Source organism: Zonotrichia albicollis, chromosome 17 (genome assembly GCF_047830755.1).
Source record: "Zonotrichia albicollis isolate bZonAlb1 chromosome 17, bZonAlb1.hap1, whole genome shotgun sequence".
Lineage (NCBI taxonomy): Eukaryota > Metazoa > Chordata > Aves > Passeriformes > Passerellidae > Zonotrichia > Zonotrichia albicollis.
Genome location: NC_133835.1, coordinates 12,717,813 through 12,738,542, shown reverse-complemented (window position 1 = coordinate 12,738,542; position 20,730 = coordinate 12,717,813). Strand labels below are relative to the sequence as shown.

The window sequence follows — 20,730 nt, the reverse complement described above, 5'->3', positions numbered from 1 at the left end:
GGCAGAAGATCTGTGCAAAGAAGGGATGGGGGCAAACAGCAGAGAGAATGCAGCTTTTGTGTAATTCTTCCTTTCTTTGCAGCACCATGCCTGAGAAACTGCAGGCCACACACAGGCTTGTCTAGCAGGGCAAGGCTGACAAATTCTATCAGGGCCAAGTTATTTAATACATTGTTTTTACCTTGGACTGCATGAAATGCACAGTTCTCAACTGCTTAGGCCAGGTTTCTGTCAATCAAAACTGTAAAGTGCTTTTAATATCTTGTGAGTGTCATGGGCCTGTTGTGCTGGGAAGGGATTTTCTCCTGTTTGTTAATACCCAGCTGCTTGGTAGCTTGCTTTCTTTAAACCACTGCTCTGGTGCTTTTGTAGTTCTCAAAAATACAGATTTGGCTGCAGTTAACTCACTTGTCTTACATGATGCTTAAAAGATGTGGTTTGGTTGCTTTAATCTGAGATGCATATCCAACCTGTTAATGGCAGCCTTCAAAAGCTAAATAAACATAAAGTCCTGTTTCTGAACTGCTCTTTCACATGAAAAGGTTGGGTACAAATTTTTACTTAAGTGGCTGCAGTTCTGATGCAGGAAACACATACCATGTCATCTTTTGTTTAACAGACCTGGAATAATTTACATTTCTTGTTACCTGCAATTTTGCAGTTATGCTCTTAGATGTGAACAAACTGCTTTTGAGTAGTGTCAGATGGGTTTGTCTAAGATGGCATGAATGTGCATCAGGGAGAGCATAAGAAATGTAGACACAAGGAATATGCTGGAATAGAGAGAAAAAACCATTTGCATGTGTTTGCATAGGGAATCTGAGAACTGAATGCAAGCCACCTGGTTTGCACACACACAATGAGAATGTTTCACTTTCACTGCTTCCTAGGTAGAAGTTTTGCAATCAATGAACTTGTTCTTTAAAATTGTTCCAATACAAAGCTTCCAGGTGCTGTCCAGCATTTCCCTGCAGTTCATCCCAATTTTCTCCTGTAAATCGAAAACTCTTGTGGGCACAAAGTTGCCTTTTAGCCTTGTGGCTGAATTGTCCCCAGTGGGAGCTGTCTGTGGGACAGGGATGGGGTACTGCAGGTGCCCTCCATGCACACCCGGCACAAAATTAAATGTACACATGTTATTTACATGCAACAAAAACCTGACAACCTGCATTCATTTGACTTCATACATTTTCAACTTAAACAATGCTGTGCTTTATAAAACCTTCAGCCTGGATGAAAACGTGGGCGAGTCCTTCAAATACAAACAGGTAAGTTCAGAGCTGCCAGTTAGGGCAAGGTGATACATCTTGGCAACTCCTTTGAGAGGTGGATCATAACGCTTCAGGGGCTTCTTTGTACTTCTTTCAGGAAAAGTAGAACTCGCAAAGGTCTGGGCAGCAACACTTAATGGTTGTTTACTTTAGGGCTTTTATTATGCATGACTATATGCTGTGTAAAGCTTTCTCTCTTACTCCTCGCCGTTAGTTTGCAAATAACTTACTGATATGTATGAAGCTTGTCTTTTCTACTAATTACTGCTCCAAGCCTGCCTGGTTTACAGAGAGAATCTGTTTATAAAATAAAATTTAAGGGATTAGGTAAAAGAAGGTAATCTTCCCACAGTACCAGCCAAGAAAGCTGCAAAGTATGAACTGAATTCTCTCCTGACTTGAGATCTAAAATGTTATGACATAACCTGTAGCTTAGGCTAAAAATTATGCCCCATCCCCTGAAGGAGTAAAAATAATACCATCCAAATCTAGTTTTCTGGAAAAGAAAATGCACCCCTTTATGATGTTATGTGACCATCCTTTCCCCAAAAGAGAAGGAATTTAAAGAACAAGAGCAGAATTTGAGTGTATCGCCCTGCAGTGCTGAAGCTTTAAAAAATCAGTCCCATCATCCTGCCTGGAAGGAGCTGGCAGGTTTCACTTGTATCATGCAAAACTAGAAGTTTTGTACTAAACACAGGTATGGGTTTGGTTTGTTTTGGCATGGAATGAAAGATGACAGAGAACAAAAAAGATGAAATAGGATGGGAGGTGGTAAAGCACATGAGCAGAACAGGGATTGTGGTGGACAGGAGCAGCTGAAGGTGAGGTATAAACACTGCAGATGTGCTCAGAGCAGGGAATGCCACTGTCCTGCTCTGGGGTGTTAATTTTAACATACACATCACTCATTTGACATTGCTCTTAGTGCCAGGAAGAGAACAACACTCTTGTTGTAATTCTAGATCTTTTTAGGTACCTTACGCATTTTTGGCATTTATTAAGTCAAATAACATGATACAAAGAATTTGTGTGAGGGAAAGGTGCCCTGCATGTAGATTATACTGGTGTGAGAAATCAATTTTCTTTGGAATCTTTTTATTTCATCTCTTCCTGAGGTCATGTATGTATAAAGTCCAGAACGTATAAAGTCCACTTAATACTTTTTAGTGTACATAAATTACCAGTTTTTAAGACCAGCATATTTCTGCGGTTAAGAGGGGCATCCCAAACTCATGCCTCTGACAGGTTATAGCAATGCTTTATAAATTCTTAGGAACTTTTCAAATGTTTAAAACAACCGAGGAGAGAGGGGAGCAAAAAGTGTAATGTTGCTGTAATTACACTGGCCTAGGGCTATCAATAAAGCTGCACTCTATATTAAACCATGCTGTAAATTTCAAAGAAATGTTTTTAAACACTGGAGTAAAAACTAACCAACCAAAGCTAAACACAAACAAAAATTCCCAAAACACAACCACCACAAACCACCTCAAAACAAACATAAAAACCCCAAAGAGTAACCCAAAACTTTAAAAAAGGGGAGGAGGGATGTCTTCAAATCTGAGGTGACCTGAAGTTCTGGTTTAATTCATTAAAAAGCGTGTATTGCCTGCAGCTCGGTGCCGGTTCCCAGGGCTGCCCTGGCGCTGTGCGGCCCCGGGAGCTCCTCCTGTTCCCGGGAGCGCTCCCCTGCCCTCCCCCGAGCCCGGCCGGAGCTCCGCTGGGAGCCGGGCAGGGCGGCGAGGGGCCCGAGGGCTTCCCCTGCAGCCCTGAGGCCACACGGAGCACAGGCCTAAGAAACCACGCTGCTTCTGGATAAAAGGCGTTTATTACAAACCACGCTTTCCAGTGACGATAAAACGTTGTTTATTAGCCCTCTTTGTTCCCGAAACGCTCCGGGGAGGCACCTCCGGCCACGGGAGCGCCCGAGGAGCGGCGGCGCGGAGCCTCCCCCCGCGGCCCCTCACGGCGGAGCCGGGCTCACGTCAGCCGCCGCCGCAGCCTCTCCGCGGGCCCCTCCGTGCTGCATCATCCCGCCTCCCGCCCGCCCTGCCCGGCAGCGTGTGCGCCGCCAGCCGCCGCCCGACCGCCGCCCGCGCCTGTCCCCGCTCCGGGGCCGCCGGGACAGTGTGAACAACCACCCAGGGAGGGTGAAACAGCGCCCGAGCGAAGAGCGAACGAGCAGCCGGGAGAGGGTGAACCGGCACCCGGGCGAGGAGTGAACCCAGCACCGGGCGCGCCCCCCGCCCGCCTTCCCTCCTCCCTCCCTTCCTCCCTCCCTCCCCTCTTCCTTCCCCTCCCTCCCCGTCCCTTCCTCTCTCCGCCTGGTGCCGCCACCGCCGAGGAGGAGGAGGAGGAGGAACATGGCGAAAGCGGAGCAGGTCCTGAGCCTCGAACCGCAGCACGAGCTCAAATTCAAAGGTACGAGGCGGCCGCCGCCATCTCTCGCCGCCGCTCCCCGCGCCGGGCGGGCGGCGCGGCCGCGCTCGGGGCCCGCTCCCGGCAGCCATTTTCCGGGGGCCGGGCACCGCCGGCAGCTAAAATGTCCTTCAGCGCCGCGCCCGCCGCCCCGCCGGGGCCCCCCGCCCGCCGCGGAGCCGCCCCCGGCCCGCGGGGGTCCCCCCGCGCCGCCCTCAGCGCTGCCGCAGCCGCGGTGCGGGTGGGGGCGGCCCGCGGGGCCGGCGCGGGGGGGTCCCGGCCGCGCCTTGCCCGGGCGGCAGCGGGAACACCGGGCTGTGCCCGCCTGACCTTCCCGGGGGCGGCGGCCGCGGACGGGGGGGACCCCGCGGGGCAGCGGCGGAGCTGGGCTGCGTCCCCCAGGCCCCGCCGGGGGTGTGTGCGCGGCCCCGGCCGAAAGATCTGGTGCTGTAATGTAGGACAGCGATGTCCGTGAGGTGGGACTGGGAACTCAGGTGCCACAAACCCTAGGAACGGATAAAGGGCTTAATCAAAACACAAAATCGGGAAATTGATAGCGATGGAGCCGTTTAAGTGTTCTGCGTGGGTCTTCTGTATAGAATCCAGACCGAGGAAGGATGTTGGGAATAAGATAACGAATAAAGGTTTCTTCTGTAATGTGTCCCAGGCAGTGTGGGGTTGCAATCATGTCTCTGGCCAAAAACGCGAGGCCTCTGGCCAGGTGCTGGGCAGCCCTTCCTGGCTTTTCGTGCTTATTATTATAATTTAGCAAGCTGTTTGGCTAAATAAGTCACGAATAGGCTGCCTGTGCAAAAATCCATCGTTTAAATAAAAGTCTTGAATGGGTTTGAGCTCCCACTGGCACTGAAATTCCTGCCTTGCAGCCTAACAGCACAGCTGTAATACAATATTCTGGGATTACAAATAAGCAATCAGCAAGTTTATTTATGCCACCAGAGTCAGAGGTGTTTTATAGCTTCACTTGATTATCTGGCAAATAAGCTTCTTTTTTAAAAAATGGGAATCTGTTTATTGGCCTCTGGCAAAAATAATACTCCTTTAAAAAAAGCTTTCATGTACATTTTTAAATATGGAGGAGGTCTTTACCAGTTTTTATTAGTAAATATATTTGAACTATTAATACAAAGTGGGTTTTCTCAAGCAGCCTGTTAATAAACACTGGGGGGAATGAATATATCTTTGTTGTAAGCTGAAGTTGTTATGGCAGCAGTATCAAACATGCTTAAGAAGGAAACTATTGTTGTTTTGACGTTCTTTCTGTTAAGTATGATTAGATTAAAATCACCTTTTGTTCTGGATAAAATTGCTTTCAGCAAACAAGCAAATCCAAGCTCAGGTGGGCAAAAAGTGGGCCCTTAATTGGCGCTGACTTGCTAATGAGGCATAATTGTGGTTCAGGGTTTGTTTTTCATTCTTTTATTCATCACAGGTAGATATAAACCTTGCCAGACTCTGCTTTTTCTTGAAGTAATGATAATTTGTCAGGCTGTCCTTCTTTCAGATGAGGTTCTGGGCTAAAGAACCAGTAGCCATTGAAGTTAAATCAACTAACCATAGCGCTTCTGGCTGCCAGATCTTTAGCCAGCAGCGCGTACTCCTTATGGCATAAAATGCTGCTTGACTAACTGCAGCTATTAAATGGCTTAGTTTCAAAGTACACTTAAATATTAATGTTCAAACAGACTTAATGCTGTGGGCAGCGTTCATGTGCTTTGGCAATACCTGTGCCTTACAGTCCTTTCTAGCAAGCAGTGCTGACCGCTGCCCTTCATTCAGGAAACACCAGGTTGAAGTATTCATGAAGTAAATTGTGCTCTAAGTGTTTCTTGCCCTCCTAATCTTGTGATGACATGCTGCCTGGTGATAGGGCTGAAATGATATTGTTACCTTTGTAAATAGTTGCATTTATTTCCAGAGTGTTCCTTGGCCCCGTACAAGTAGATCCAGGCTGACAGAGGTCATGGAGCTGCTGACTGGTACAGGCATCCTTGTGGTGTGTGCTGAAAGACATGGTACTCAATGTAGGAAACTGAGATTGAGCTCTAAACCTAATACTGGAAATGGTGAAGGGCTGAATCCAAATGCAGAAAGATAGAAAAAGCAGAAAATTGTTCGCTCTGATGCTGTTGAAAGGCTCAGTGTAGCTCTTCAGTATAACATTTAGAGGGAGGTAGGATGTCAGGAATAATATGGTGAATGAGGATGTCTTCTATAATGTGTCCCAGTCACTTTGGGGTTGCAACCATGGCCTGCACTTTCACTTCTAAAGGGTTGAAAACTATTTTATAGAAGCTTTTGTAGCCCCTTGGTTTTGCAGTGAATCTCATAAATTCATTTGGTGCTCTGTTTCAAAATACCGTGCTTGTGTCTCGTTTGAAAAAAATATCAAAGGAGTTTTTCATGCTGGAATTTTTTTTCACAGCATGTGAACATGAGCAGGGGTTGTCTTTCCTCCCGCCTCGCATCTCCTACAGCAGAGCACACATGCTCCAAAATAGCATCAGCGTGTGCTGTGCTGAAATGCAGCTGTGAGTCGTGGGAGGCAGAACACCATTAGGTGGCTGAAGGTGCCCACTTCTTGCCCTGCTCTCTGATGCCGTGTGAAATAGGAGCTTCACTGGCTTGCCAGTGACTTCCTCCACTTCTTGGTCATTGTAGGGTTGCAAAAAAATTATCCAGCTAAAGGTTTGCAGCTCAGCATTCACTGGTAACAAATGGTGAAAAAGAGCGTTGTTGGTATATGTGACATTTACGTTTATGTTTCCCTTTCTTCTTTTTTTTCAATCTAAGAGATGACATTAATCTGCCAAGAACTTGTTGCAACATTCGGGGCTCTGACTTTAAGAATTGCTAGATTTAAAGCTGAACAAGGATGTGGAATTGTGCTGCAGGAGCCTCCTGCCCCTCACAGGATGGCTGCCCACCGAGGCTGATCTGTCTTTTCACCATAGGTGCGCACCAGGACTAGAGATCGGCTGTTTAATGCCAGCAAGTAAAATTTTGTTAAAATATAGTGTATTTTAGGACTGCCCTGGGTTTGTAGCGTTTGAGGTGCTGCTGGGGCAGTGTTGCTCAGGAGGGGTGGCACAGATGGGCGGTGGCGGAGGCTGAGGGACATTTTGGTGGCGTTTCTGGAGGTTTGCTCCAGGTTAGGCTGGACTTATGACTCAGCACTGTGTCCGTGCTCCCCAAGTGGCTCCCGGCAGTACTGCCAAGCAGGGATTAGTGCCTTGCTAAACTCTGCAGGTCGTGCCAGTTGGAAATGCAGGTTCCCGTCCCCAGTATGTGATCCTGGACCTATGCAATATGTCACTGTGTAGCTTTGCTTTCTGCTAAGGGCACAACGATGAACCAGAGCAATGAACCGATCCTCTGTGCTGCTAACAGAGCCCCTGACCTGGGGCTGTCACCTGTCACTGGCTCGGGGACCAGCCCTGGCTACCTCAGAGCTGCAGCCCTGGTGTGGCTTCGGCCTGTATCGGTGTACTGAGTCCAGCAGTGCATCTGCAGCACTGAAATGTTCAGAATTTAGTGTTTACCCCAGTCCTGTGCAGTTTGTGTGTCCACGGTGGGGTGGCTGCCACTCCCTGCTGAGACACTCAGAGCTCCTCCAGGTCAGCCTGAGGGAACTCCAGCCAGATCTGCTCATTGCAGTGAGGGTGTGCAGAGCCTCCCGTGTGTGACAGCAATGTCCCCTTCTACCAGATAGCAGGCTGAGGCGCTTCAGTGCAACAGGCCAGTAACATTTGGGATGTGAGATTAGTGCTTGCTGAAGCTGCTGCTGCCAAGTCTCAAGAAGAGAGGTTCAGGGCATGTGCACTGTTCACTTACATCTCTGTCCCTGTCCTGATCCACTGGGAATGATCGAATCACTCCTGCACTGAAGGTATTGGGAGGAAATTTGACTTGGTGCTCATTGTCTCCTGTATTGGATAAATAGGAATTTCTAGTCAGAGGCCATGTTTAAGAATGTAAAACAGTGGCATTATTGTGAGTAGTTGGCTGTTTAGGATAATTAATATGCATCTTTGAAGCTGAATGTTTATATGCTGTTTTCTTTAAACTCTTAAAGGCCTCCTGGTATTCACAGCAGAATGGCAGCCAGTTCTAGGATTTCTTTACTCTTTGAAGGCTGCTGTGCCAATGGCTGTCTGCTTTCCTGCTGAAAAATGTACCAGCCCTTGCTTCCCTTTGTCTGGCCTGATTCCAAGTCAAGTCATTGTTACCGCATTAAATACGAGTAAACCTTTGCATCTCTACATATTTGAATTTAATTATCAAATCATAGTCTTGAAAAGGGGACATAGTATTTAAATAACAGGCAGGCTTCCTAAATCTACACAAATTTATCCTAAAATATATCCCAGTTATCAAAGAAAATCAGTCTTTTTCTGGTGCAGTTAATGATGCACTCACTTTTCTTGCAGTTTAGCTAAAATCAATAATTTATTCTATTAAACATTTGTTTAGTTGCACAGACCTGCTGCATCTCACTGAATTACTCTGATTTCACGCGCTCCATTGGTTTTATAATTAATTCATCACTTTGCATAGTCTCTTCACTTTAGAAGAGAGGTGTTAAGAGGGAAAAAACTGGAGGTAAGAGAGGGTAGTGATGCATTGTGCATTTTTTACAACACATCTCTTTTTTGAAAGGTGGAATAAGTTGAAGATTGTGCTTCTCTTGTGCTTTCTTAATCTGCTGATGTCCTGTACACTGGAGACACAGCACTGAACAGCTCCAGTGGGAAATGAGAAAGGAATTGTACATGTGGGACTAACAGAAATTTGGAACTTTGAATAGGATGGTTGGAGCACCAAAGAACAATTGAGATGTGTGAAGCAGTCAAGGAGGTTTAACTGCATTTTCTGTTAAATTTAATTAATGTATTTAGGTCTCCCAAGACTATTTCCAAAAATACCACAATCTCCTTGAAGGCTTTGGTCAATGTGATTTACGGGTTAAGGACTTTTGAATAATTTTGTACTGCACAGATTTTAAGAATTCCAGTTGAAGTTAGGAGCATTAATAGGATCAAAGTATTACTATTTCAGGGAAAGACCTAATGCAGTGACAAAATTTGTTACTTGGCCATTGCTTCTCTTAGTTTTGTGTTTTAAATGTGGTCAACTCCTTGCCTTTACTGTACAGAATGGGCCACATACATTCACAGCTTCCTGTTCCTCGGGAATCCTGTGTTTGTCCATGGATTTTCAGCTCACTTTGAGCTATGGAGCTATTGTAATGATACATGAAAAAGTTTTTCAACTTTGTTATTTAAAGCTCATCAGGATGGCAGCCTGCCAGTCTGATTTGGTTGCTGCACTGTGACCTCTATTCATCACTTCAGAAGATAGATCTGATAACAGATTATATTGAAAATACAGATGGAAGGGGTGGCTCTCTCAAGTCCTGGGAGCATGGCTATCATGGCAAAATGAAGACACACTTAATGTGTCAGAGTGGATGCAGGTTCACACTGGTACTTAGCAGTAAATTGTATTTACCAGCTGCTGCCCTGCATGCCATGTGCAGTGTCCTGTCACCCGTGAAAGGAATATAGAGTAGAAATTTATACAGCAGCTCCTGATAGTGCCTCCTCATTGGAAAATAAATTATTACCTATTTTTCCTCACAGTGCAAGATTCATAAATTAAAAACTTACCAGTAATCGTGTAATGCCTTATTTCTTTTAAAATAGGTTAGCTGCCATTAAATACAAGAGTGAATTCTGTTTAATTGCTCTCTAATTCAGAATTAGGATTGTAAAAATTCAAGTACAAACCTTTAAATAGATTGTCAGATCTGTTCTGAAACTCAGCTGGAAAAAAGGCATCATCACCATAGCAAATGATCCAACTTCCTGAGCTCAGGTCAGCTTACATCTATGAACAAATTCCCAATTTTAAAAGCAGCTTAATTTGTTCTATGCAGCCAGCTCTGGAAGGTATTGATTGCATCAAATGAGTTTTGGATCAAATGAGCAACTTGTACATATGTTATGGTGCAGTTTTTGTGGGAAACGGGGCGAGGGAGGGTTTGTGCTGTTGCTGAGTGCCCCTCAGCGCAGCTTTGTGCCCAGCTGAGGCCGTGCAGGAATCAAATGACCCTTGCTAATTCTGCCCACATCTTGCAGTCACACTCATTTTCTACTATCTTGTTACCATATTGGCCTTATGTTTGCTGCCTGCTGGGTACAGCTAATAACTACTGAATGCATTTCATAGTTGGTACAATAACAGCCTCTTTACTTTGCCTGTCAGTGTGACTGCTTGGCTTTGAAAGCCGTATTGATGGTGTTTGCAACAGTTCTGTTTGTGGTGACAGCTGTTGTTTCAGACTTAAATTTCATCTTTGTGTTTGTAAGAAACGTGATCTTTAACATCATCATCTTGCTGCTGCAATTGTTGTTTTGTTGGGTTTTTTCTGCAAGTAAATCCTCACTGATGAGGTCAGGAACTCTTCCCAGTCAGAGCCCTCTCCCCTCTAGGTGAGGGACTGGCACTGCTGTGACTGTGAGGTCCTTTGTCCTCCTGTGTGATGACCAGAGGCAGAAAGGAAGCTTATTTTACATTCATATATGAATATTTAACTACCAGTTTGTCCAAGCTAGGGGTTAGATTCATGCTAAGTCTCTTCCTCTGGCATTTGACCCAGTATTTTTTCAATATATAAACTCTTTCAGTGCTCTGCAGACCAAGATGTCTGTAGAGCCATGTAAGATATTTTCTGTGAGATGCCTGGGATGTTGTTGAGTTTAAAATTTGGCCTGCTAGGCAGCCTTTTGTAAGGAGGGATTTGTGCCGTGGGTCTGGAGCAGCTGTGCCAGTCCTTGGTGTCGCTGGCAGTGTGTGCAGAGCAAATCCCCAGTGCCCTGTGGCACTCAGGGCTGCCCTCCTGCCCCGAGTGTGGCTCTGTGTTGCCTTCTGATACAAGGCAGGCGGCCTGGTTTCAGGAAACAGCACGGCGACCCCCTTCCCTAGGGTCGCTCGGGCCTAAGAAACACGCGGACACCAATGTGGTGGAGGATCAAAGGCCTTTATTCTCTCTTCCCGTGGGGTTTTATAGTCTAAGGGGCTTCTACGTCAGGTGGGGGTCTGTCTTTACCATCTATGGTTAGTAGGGGATGGAAAGTTACCTGGGCAAGTGGAAAGTTACCGGAATCCGGTTTAGGGGGCTACATTCCTATGTTAATTTTCTTATCTAAGGGGGCAGGGGCCCTGTCTTCCCGTAACATCACGAGATCTTCCGAACGCCAGGCCCTGTCTGCTACAGCTCTGTGTTCACACCAGCAGCACCCACCAGCCTCAGGATGCTCTGCTCTTTCTCTGTTAGAGCTGTTCTGAAAATTGTTCAGTTCAGCTGGAATTCTCCTGGCCTCAAACACATTTGTACAGATTGGGTACTGCTGCTGCCTGCAGTACTTACCCCACGTTTTTATAAATACTTTATGAAAATAATCTCTTTGCTAAACTACTTTAGTGTCTAGTTCTCTGAGTCCCTCATACCATGGTGCATGGATTAAAGATTTTATCATTCTAAATTTAATCCTGTTTTCTTGGTTGGTTTCCACGAGGGGTGGAAAAATAGAGAAGGAGGAGGTTTGCCTGGTGATCCAGTTATTTAGGATGCAGATTATAAAATCATGTAGGTGTGAGGATCACTATGGAGCCAAATCTTATGTTTTTGCAAGCAATTGAAAAGACAAATTAGTTGTGCTTGTAGAAGGCATGTCAAATGACTATGTAATTCTTTTAAGAAAAAAAATTGCACTTTCTTGTTTTTCCCAAGACTGGTACTTTTTTCATCACCGCTAGTTACCTTCATCCTTGCTGGTGCTTCTGATGTTTCTCCCAGCTGTTCACCCTCCCCCTTGTGCAGTTTCATGTTTGTTGTCTGTTGATATTTGCATTTAGTGCTTCTTGTGATATGTGAACTAACTATATATTTTGTGTTTTCTCAAAACATTTGCATTTCCTCTCGATTGTGATTTCTCTTCTTCTGGGCTTTCTATATTTTTACCAAACTAGGAGCAGAGATCTAAGAGCAGTAACATTTTTTCCTCTTTATTTTTGTATAGCTGGTTTTACACTGTGCTTAGTGATGTCGTACAGTGGTACAGATGATCACAGAATTATAGAATTGTTTAGGTTGGAAAAGGCAGAAGTTTAGGCTTGAAGAACACAACTTGACATTTGTTTCTTGTTCTATGCCACCCATATAAACTGTCAGATTGTTTTTTTTCTGATTACGTTTTCTCTCTGCTGCTGGCTAAATTTCTGCTTTTGTTTTGGTTTTTTTTTTCCTTTTTATTTTTTTTTTCTTTTTTTTCCTTTCCTGAGTAGCTCCCTGGAATATATCTTGCTAAGCTCAGGATTCCTTCCTGTTTTGTAGCCATAAATAGTATCCCACTGCCTATTTTATGTGGCTTGGGTTTTTTAACTTATTAGCAAAGCAGCTATTCTTTGTGCATCCCCAGAATATCTAATTGTGTTTGTTTCTTCTGGTATTTTCGACTTATGCACAGTTTTGCACTTTAAAATATTTGCTCATTTGCTATTTCAGTTGCACACCAAATTTCTCTATTTGAGGAGTATATGTGAGAGTAAAATTAGAGCAGTTAAGTTGCTCCTTCCCTAACATTTTGATGTGCATTTGAAATGGAGATTAGTGATGAAATTAGACCAGGAAAAAATCACTTTAGAAGAAAAAGTGTAGCTTGGATTGATGATTGAAATCAGGATGGTTCTTCCAGGGAAACATTTTACATTGATTTCAGTCTTCAGCAGTGTTTTTGTCGGGGAGGTTTGCACATCAAGGCTTCATTGCTCTGTTGCTGCATCCCCACTTCTCCTGGGAGCCAGAGCTTTGTTTGTGTCCTTCCCATAGCCCGTGGATGGAGCTCCAGGCTATGTGCAAAAAGGAGATGTCTTACCTGAGTGAATTTGGCTTCATCATGGTTATTGAAAGAGCTGCAGCTGCTGTCCCAGTGTTTCCTGAGCTGTTTTCATACCTGGGCAGCGTTGGCTCTGTGATATTTGTGTGCAGAATGAGCAGGGTAATACAATCTGTCTGGCACTCGCTCCTGAGAGGATCTGAAAGCGCAGCTGAAGCAGAGATAGAGGCACCTCTGGGAGCTCACCAGGGCTGCTCTCAGTCCCTTGTTCGTGCCAGTGTGTGCAGAAATCTGGTTTGACTCCATGATGCACAGAAGATATTTCATGTTGTGTGATTTTGTTGCTAAGTTTGCTGTAGGTAATGTTTGGGCATAAAAAAACCCTGAATAGATCAATTGGGGAAAAAACAAATGACACTGGTACCAAAATTATATGAAGGACATATTCTTCTATTTCTCTTGGCAGGCTTATGTGTGGCCTCTCAGTTCTTACAGCTGTGAAGGCAGACTGTTAATGATCCTCTGAGGGATAAAAGGTGACAAAAATTACATACTAACAAATACCCTGAAAACAGTCTTCAGTCTGATGTTTGTTTGGGGTTTGGGCTTTTTTCCCAATTAAGCATGAGGCGTGCTCTGAGAAAAATAGTTTATGCTAGAATAGGCCAGGGAAGGACACTGATTAATCCATCTAAATGGAGTAACTTACTGCCAACCTTGCTCCAACTTTGGCATCTGAATCATGTAATTTTGTTGGGTTTCTGCACCAATTTTTTTTCTTAGGTCACTTTATTGATTGCATACTTCTTAAAAAAATTGCTCCACTGCATCAGCTATTGCATAGGCAGTGATGTAGATATTGCTTCTATTTTTGTAATATTTTTTCATGCAGGCATCCACTGTTTGATACAGCAGAAGGGGAAGGGACCACTCCCCTCCTGTCACTTTGTTTCAAGGGCTCTTTTGGATGAGGATGTGGGTGCTGGGAGTGAAGATATTGATTCCACAGGGCTGGGGGGTTGTAGCTAGTTCCTTTTAAAATCTGAGCTGAGGTCAAAAGGTTGGCATGTGGTTTACACAAGGATTTTTTAAAAAAATAATTACCAAATTTGGGGGATTTGGGCTGTCTCAGTGAGTTACTTGTGAAATCAGATATTTATGCAACACAGGCTTTTCTTGCTTCTGATTTTTTGGCTTCTTTGATTTCAAAAGTTGCGGATGCTCACTTAATTATGAGAGTCTCCAGAGCCAGATGATGATGATGATTAAACCTTGGCACACAGTACTTTTTAAAACACTAATCTTCACAAGATTCTGTGTAATTAGGTAAGTATTCTCCTTACTTGACTGCGAGGGAAACTATAAGGGTCCAAACCTGCTTCTGTTTTGGAGCTGCTGTCAACTCTTAAGGCTCTTAATAGCAGAAGATCAAGCCCTTAAGTGATTTGTCTAAAGACAAGTAAGGTGGTGGGAGAGTTTGATTGGATCTTGGGTGTTGTTGATTCTCAGGCACCTGGCTGATAGCTCAAGATGTCTTGCTTGACATTTCAGCTCTTTTCATTTCAGTGTTTATCTTCAAAGGTCATCAGCTTTATATATGACTTTAAAAGAAGCGTGCAGTAAGTCAGGGTCCTCACCTGTTATGGAGCCCTCTTGCACATCACTGCTGGTTTTATTTTGCCTGTTTCTCTTATTCTGATAGACATCCACAGAAATAAAATGGGAGAGCCCATGGAAATAAAATGAAATCACTCGGTATTGTCAGGGGCAGTAAAGGAATTGAGAAACCACTCGGATGTGAAGATGAGAAAAGTTGCAGGTGGAAAGACTGAAGTGACCAGATGGAGACAGGGGTATGGTGGCTGTTTGATGGTGCTGACACCTCCTTCTAGAGCAGGGCAAGTGTCCGGTTTTCGGCTGTTTGAAGGGCCTGGAAAGGCCCGGGGTGGCCTTGGGGCAGCCCGCGTATCAAAGGACGAGAAGAGGCTTCAGTTCTTCTTTCGGTCTTTATGTTTATTAATTGTTTATCTAAAAGATGTTCTTTCGGCCCGACAGAGCTCTGCTCAGCAGCCAGCCATGAGCACACTCCCTGCCCTCCGGACAGCCACCTATCTTTATACCCATGGTTACGTGTACAATATTTATCATTTCTCCCCAATCCTTTTTATTTTTATTGTCCGGTGCACTTTCAGTAATGACCAATCCCAAAGTGCCACCATCACCACAGAAGATGGAGGAGAAGAAGAAGAAGGACAGGACACGCCCCAATTCCTCCATCTTACTTCTCTAAACCCCCCTGTACAGAAATCCTAAACCCTGTGTTTCACTCTCTAATTAACTAATCCCTTCACCATTCACCCCGGTGAAACCCTCCTATCCTCATACAGGTGTCGTCTCCTGTGTAGGATCAAAGTCCAGCCACCAGACACTTCTGGCAACATTCCAGGACTCCCGAGCCCCCCAAGGGTGGTCTCGGTGGCTTGGCACCTCAGTCCTGAGGTGCTGAGATCCCACAGGCAAGGGGCATCCCAGTTTGAGGGGCTGGCAGAGCTGGGGGAGGCACTCAATGCCATGGGAGAGGGGCCAGTGTAGGTGTAGGGTGGGCAGGGGATGAGTTCAGGCCATGTTCAGCCCCATCCTTTCCCCTCACACAGGGCCAGTGTGGCTCTTTCACTGGATTAATTACTGCTCCATGTGGACATCTACCAGTCACATGGAGGATTCGGGCTCTTGAGAACAGTCACAAAACAATTTAAGTTTCCCCTCTATTGCTTTGTACCATCTCCCTTATTAAAGATTCTTCAGTTACCTTTCTATGGCTGATTAATGTGTCAGGTGATTAATGACTTTCATCTGACACATCAGTGGGATTAAACCATGGTGAAATACATCCTTCCCCTCCTATTATTGCATTCCACTGCTTTCCACAAAGGAAGTACAAGAGAGGTTATCTCATGAGAAGCTCTGCCTGTATTTCTGGCTGTTTCCAATTACCTTGCTGTTGGATACATGTCTTGGTGAGCTGGAGTTGCAAAAGTTGTTTAGGGCTCGATGCTGAAAGTGCATCTAAAACACTCTGGGAATGGGCAACTTGATAAGAATTTATTCTTAGTCTTGTGGATCAATGGCTGCCAGTTGTATCAAGTATTCCTGCAGTGCTTTTCTTTGAGGAGTTCACTACTTTTTTTTTAGGATTGCCTAGCTTTTAGCAGATGAGAATTTGCATTAAATTTAAGTACAGACAAAATGATGAATATGCCTTAATTACTTTCAGCAGCTATGCCAGCACTACAAGTGTGACTGCAGCACGTATGCCCAGATGTGCTTGCAAGCTTTAACCTGCAACTGTGAGACCTTAACTTGGCAGAATGCTGTGCAGGAAGATGCAGTTTCCCTGATGCCAGCTCTGAGTGCGGCTCATTCTGGCTGAAAACTGATTCTCCTTTTTCTCTTCCCCAGTGCCCCCTCCCTCTCTCTGCTAAGTGGATTAATTTCCAGCCCCAGCAGCTCCTGGCTCTGCTCTTGGCCAAGCAGAGGAGCACAGTGCAGCTTGCACAGGCAGCTGCTGGAGATGAGGGGCCAGAGCAGCTCCCCTCTCAGCAGTGAGATGGGCTCATGCAGGAATGAAACAACGCTGTGGGCCAGCTGCTGTGTGTAGTTAATGATAAAGATGTGATAATTGCAGGTACAGATCTGCAGAGGCTGTCCCTGCTGGGTTTGAACGTTCCTGCCCAAGCCTGTGCCATCAAAGCTTTCCCTCTGCTGGCACTCGTGCTGAATTCCTTCATGTGCCAAACAGCATGAGGGCTGAGTATTTGCCATGCCAAAGCATGGAATTTTGGTTAAGGTGAGGATGGTTGTGTTCAGATGTAGTACCAATGATGGGGCTGTGTAACATGGTTTCTTTGAGGAGCGTGTGGCAAGGAACTCACAGTGAGTACTGTGCTCATCAAAAAGTTATCAGCCTGAATTTGCTGAAACAATTATGGGCAATTTCTATTGCAGTGAGGGTTATTTAAAATTTAAATAGAGTTGACATCATGTTCTTTTGACCTAATTCCCAGACTTTTTTATCATTACTAAAATGGTGTGGGATATTACAATGCCATACGCTGCAGCATGGCTCTCTAAGGAAAGGTTGATACAGCACTGGTGTTTGAATAGGAAATGGACTGGAAAATTCTGAGGTAACATTGTGATCTTCAAACGTGAAGGGTTGGATTTGTGGGTGAAAAGCCACAGTTCAGTAACAAAAAACTGCAGAAAAGCAGTCCTATGAAAAACCAGGATACCTCTTCCTATTGGTTGTTTTATGAGTATAGAAGGTGATGTTTCCTTTCAGTAATACTGCTAGTTTGTGTATCACTGGATGCCCACTTTGCATTAACATGAGTTGACTTTATTTTGGCAGGAGAAAGTCACCAAGCCCTTGTGGAGTATTTCAGACTTTCAGCACCAAATTCAATTTGCTACATTCTTCCATGCTCCCATGACACCCCCATGGCAGATGATGCATGTACAGACCCTGTTTCCCATAATTTTGTCCTTGAGATGACACCAGTGGCATTCTTTTCATGATCTTTAAAAAACATGTAAGAAAAACAGTTGGAATGATTTTAAAGAGCAAATTGTCATTTGAAAAGCACCCTGCCTTAGTATCAGTTCCACTTACCTAGAAATATTATTATGAGCAATCAAAAAACATTCAAAACAAAATAATGTGATTAAGTTAGGATTGTGGGTTTTAAGAGTCAATCTTCACTTGCTGCTTTCATCCAAGGACCATCCAGATGCACCAGTCTGGCTTCACTGTGCTCTCAGCCCACCTTGGGAGTACTAGCATTGTCCAGATGTTGCATAAATTTGTATCAATAGTTCATCCACTTCTAATGAGGACAAAGTTACCAGAAAGATTGTAGTGTTTTCTCTTCCTGTATTTGGGGAGGATTCCCAAAGTCCCAATGCCTTGCATTGGAAAATGAAGCTGCAGGGTTGATGTGCATCTCACATGACTGCTAAAACCCACACCAGCTTTATCTGCAGTGCTCAAATCCAGAGTCTGGAAAGCAAAGGTGTATTTCCAGTGCAGAATTACCTTGTGTCTCTCCTGGGATAAGTTCTCCCACATACACCAACCTCCCCAAAAACCTGTAACCTTGGCTGTAGCAATCCAACAACAGGCAACCAAGATTTCATTTCAACCCGAGCTGGCAGTCCATGGGCCTTGCTCTTAAAAGGCAGGCCAGCCAAGTGATAATATTTCACTGCCATGCCCCAGTTACCCCTGAGTAATACCCTGTGGTCTGTTTATTTTTTTCTTCAGGAGACCTTAATTGGCACGTTAATCCTGCATTTGTCTGCTGTGTTTTGCTTTGCTGCAGAGTTTGAGCAGCAGGGCCATAAGAATGAGTGTGCTTGCCCACAGGCTTGCTGGAAGCAGATGTCAACCTTCTAGTACAGTTGTGGTGGCTGTAAAACCTGTAATTTGGGGGAAATGTAGCTAAAGAAAATGTTTAGGGTTTAGTGGACAGAACAGAAGAGGAAACACCAAGCAGACAAGAAGAAATGAGTTCCGTCTGCTGAAAGGTTTTGCTGCCAAATATTTTGGTGTGATCTATGTTAGCAATAAGTAATTCCATTTGGAAATTATTTTCCACACAGAATTGTTGTCATGTTACAATTTCAAACAGCAGCTCTGTGCTGGGGCACACAAATCCCGCACACATTCATGGATCAGCCAAGTAAAAACATGGTATTTCCCCCAGGAAATCTATCCCAGCATGCAGACCAGAAAAGCACTGCTGAGGATGCAGCTGCAGATGAAGGGCTTTGTACAGCCAACCCTCCCCCTGTGCTGGAACAGCTCAAGCTGTAATTTTTTTAGTAAAGACACATCCTTATTGCATAGGCATCCTATAATTTCTTCTGAAACGTTAGATTTCTCCCTGTTAGGGCTGTTTGGAAGATCTGCTACTGTCCTTACACACCTAAATGTTTGCTGGATTTTTCTGATGGTTTGGCTTATTTTAACTTCTTTAACAACTCATGGCTGCTTCTGGCCAGTTATTTTCCATTAGCTGAAAGTCTCTGCATGAGACACAGAGAAAACTTTACAGCTGTGCTTCATTCTCTTTCACATCTCAGTGTTTCACCAGGCACAGGTCTAGTGAAACCTTTGCCATGGGATCTGAAAATTTTATTACTTCAGATTTTTTAGCTCCCATTGCATTGCCAAGCTGGTCTGCTCAGGGTGCAGGCAGAAGTGGTGCTGCCTTGTCTGGTTGGGGTTATTATGTGTGTGATTCTTTTGAGATTTTTCCCCTTCTAATTACTTTAAACAAATTGGATCAAGGATAGAGGTTGCAGGACTGTAGTACTGTTACAGCTGCATTAAATATTGTTTTAGGAGACAAATTTGTGTCGAATAAGAAGCAAACTTAAATTACATCAAGGCATCCATGCTGGCAGAGCAGGGTGGTGGAATGCTGCCTGCCAGTATTTTTATTATCATCATCATTCACCCTTTTTCAATTTTAGGGTTGCCATTTCTGCAAGGAAAACTTTGATGCTTTTTTTGGACTAATTTGTTTTTACTCCTGAGGACAAATGAAGGTATTTTATTCAGGCCTCAAATTAATCACTTCTATGGAGAAGACAGTTGATCAAAATGTGGTTATATTTCTTTTAATTTTACTTCTTTAGCATCTGTGAAGCACTGTGGTTGTGTGCTACCTGTCTGATTTATCAGTGTCTTGTAGGAAATCAGCCTTCCTTCTGCCTGAGGGATTTGGGAGTTTCAATTAGGTGGTGAGCCTGAGAGAAAAGGATTTGCCTGCACTTGGTTTTGCAGAACTTGACAATGGTTTGATTTTGGCTTTGCTAATATGGAAATTTTCACCAGTGCTCTCAGTGTCTAAAAATTTTCCTATTTCCACGTGGTTACTTCCTGTCCTGGGCGAGGTAGGCTACTTTATTTCTTTTGCTTTATAATTTCTATTTGCCAAGACAGTTTATAAAAAAATAAAAGAATTTGGTAGGCAAAAGGAGATGCACTCTGTATGCTTGTCTTGCTGGTTTTGATGTGGCATTCCTGAAAACCTGGAGGAATCCTGGTTCTGTGGAGATCCAGTTTCACGTGCAGATGGATCTGTGCTAGTCCTTGGTGAACCAACTGTGCTGTACTCACTGCTTACACCTACAGCATGGGTGTATGTGGGGTCTCTGCTAGCCTGGGCTTCTGGGACTAGAATGGAGCAACTGTGACACAGCAGGGAATTTGGCATCCTTTGAATGCCATGTTGTGGTGTTGGCACCATGTGTGGATGATTTCCCCCTTTTGTTTTGCTGTTAATGATGAGCTCTCGGGCTGGGGCCTGGCTGCAGCCTCAGCTTTGCGTGCACGATTATCGGGACGTGCTGCTGCAGATGGAAATTGAACATCTAATTACTTTATAAGATTTGTGAACAGAGATTCTTAGCCTGCTTAGCCTCTGCTTGAAAAGTGCTTTCTGTGTGATTTCAAGTCTGCTTTTGCTCTCCTCCCCAGGTCCTTTCACAGATGTGGTCACTACAAACCTGAAGCTCGGCAACCCCACGGACAGAAATGTGTGCTTCAAAGTTAAGACCACAGCACCACGTAGATACTGTGTAAGGCCCAACAGTGGAATTATCGATGCAGGAACATCAATTAATGTTTCTGGTAAGCCATTCGAGCAGTTCTTTGCTGATTGAAAATAGCTTCTTATGATCAATTATTTCTTGGAATGCCTTCCAGCCTGGAAGTATTTTGGTGAATCCAACAGGTTGTGTTTTCATGGAGAAGCAGCCATTTCATGTATCCTTACTTCCCTTTCTCCTGGTCTAGCAGGAACAAGTTTGGTCTTACATCTTGTTTCAGAGAGGAAGAAGCAGAAATACACAAATGATTGATATGGTTCATTAACAGCCTCAGCCAGCTTACCCAAACCAGTCCTGCTGCAGCCCTGCCCTCCCTCTGGGATTATTTTTGTGCAGTTCGTTTTTTGCCAGCTTAACTTCCTGAACCAGCTCACCACGGGGTCACACAAGCGCTTGGATGAGCACATTGAGGGAGGAATAAAACTGGGTGGATTGTAGCCACT

At 44.5% G+C, this 20,730-nt stretch overlaps 1 protein-coding gene across 2 annotated transcripts in view; it reads left to right on the top strand.

Moving 5' to 3' along the window:
* The first annotated feature begins 3,290 nt into the window (after window positions 1–3,290).
* Window positions 3,291–20,730, top strand: part of VAPB (VAMP associated protein B and C) — a 31,370-nt gene continuing 13,930 nt past the window's right edge. The window contains exons 1-2 of one of the 2 annotated variants that reach the window (XM_074553586.1): window positions 3,291–3,695; window positions 20,157–20,309. In XM_074553586.1, coding sequence (XP_074409687.1) covers window positions 3,638–3,695; window positions 20,157–20,309 — 211 coding nt within the window. In that variant the 5' untranslated portion in view covers window positions 3,291–3,637. The remainder of the gene's footprint in view (window positions 3,696–20,156; window positions 20,310–20,730) is intronic. The other variant, XM_074553585.1, reaches the window with a different exon arrangement.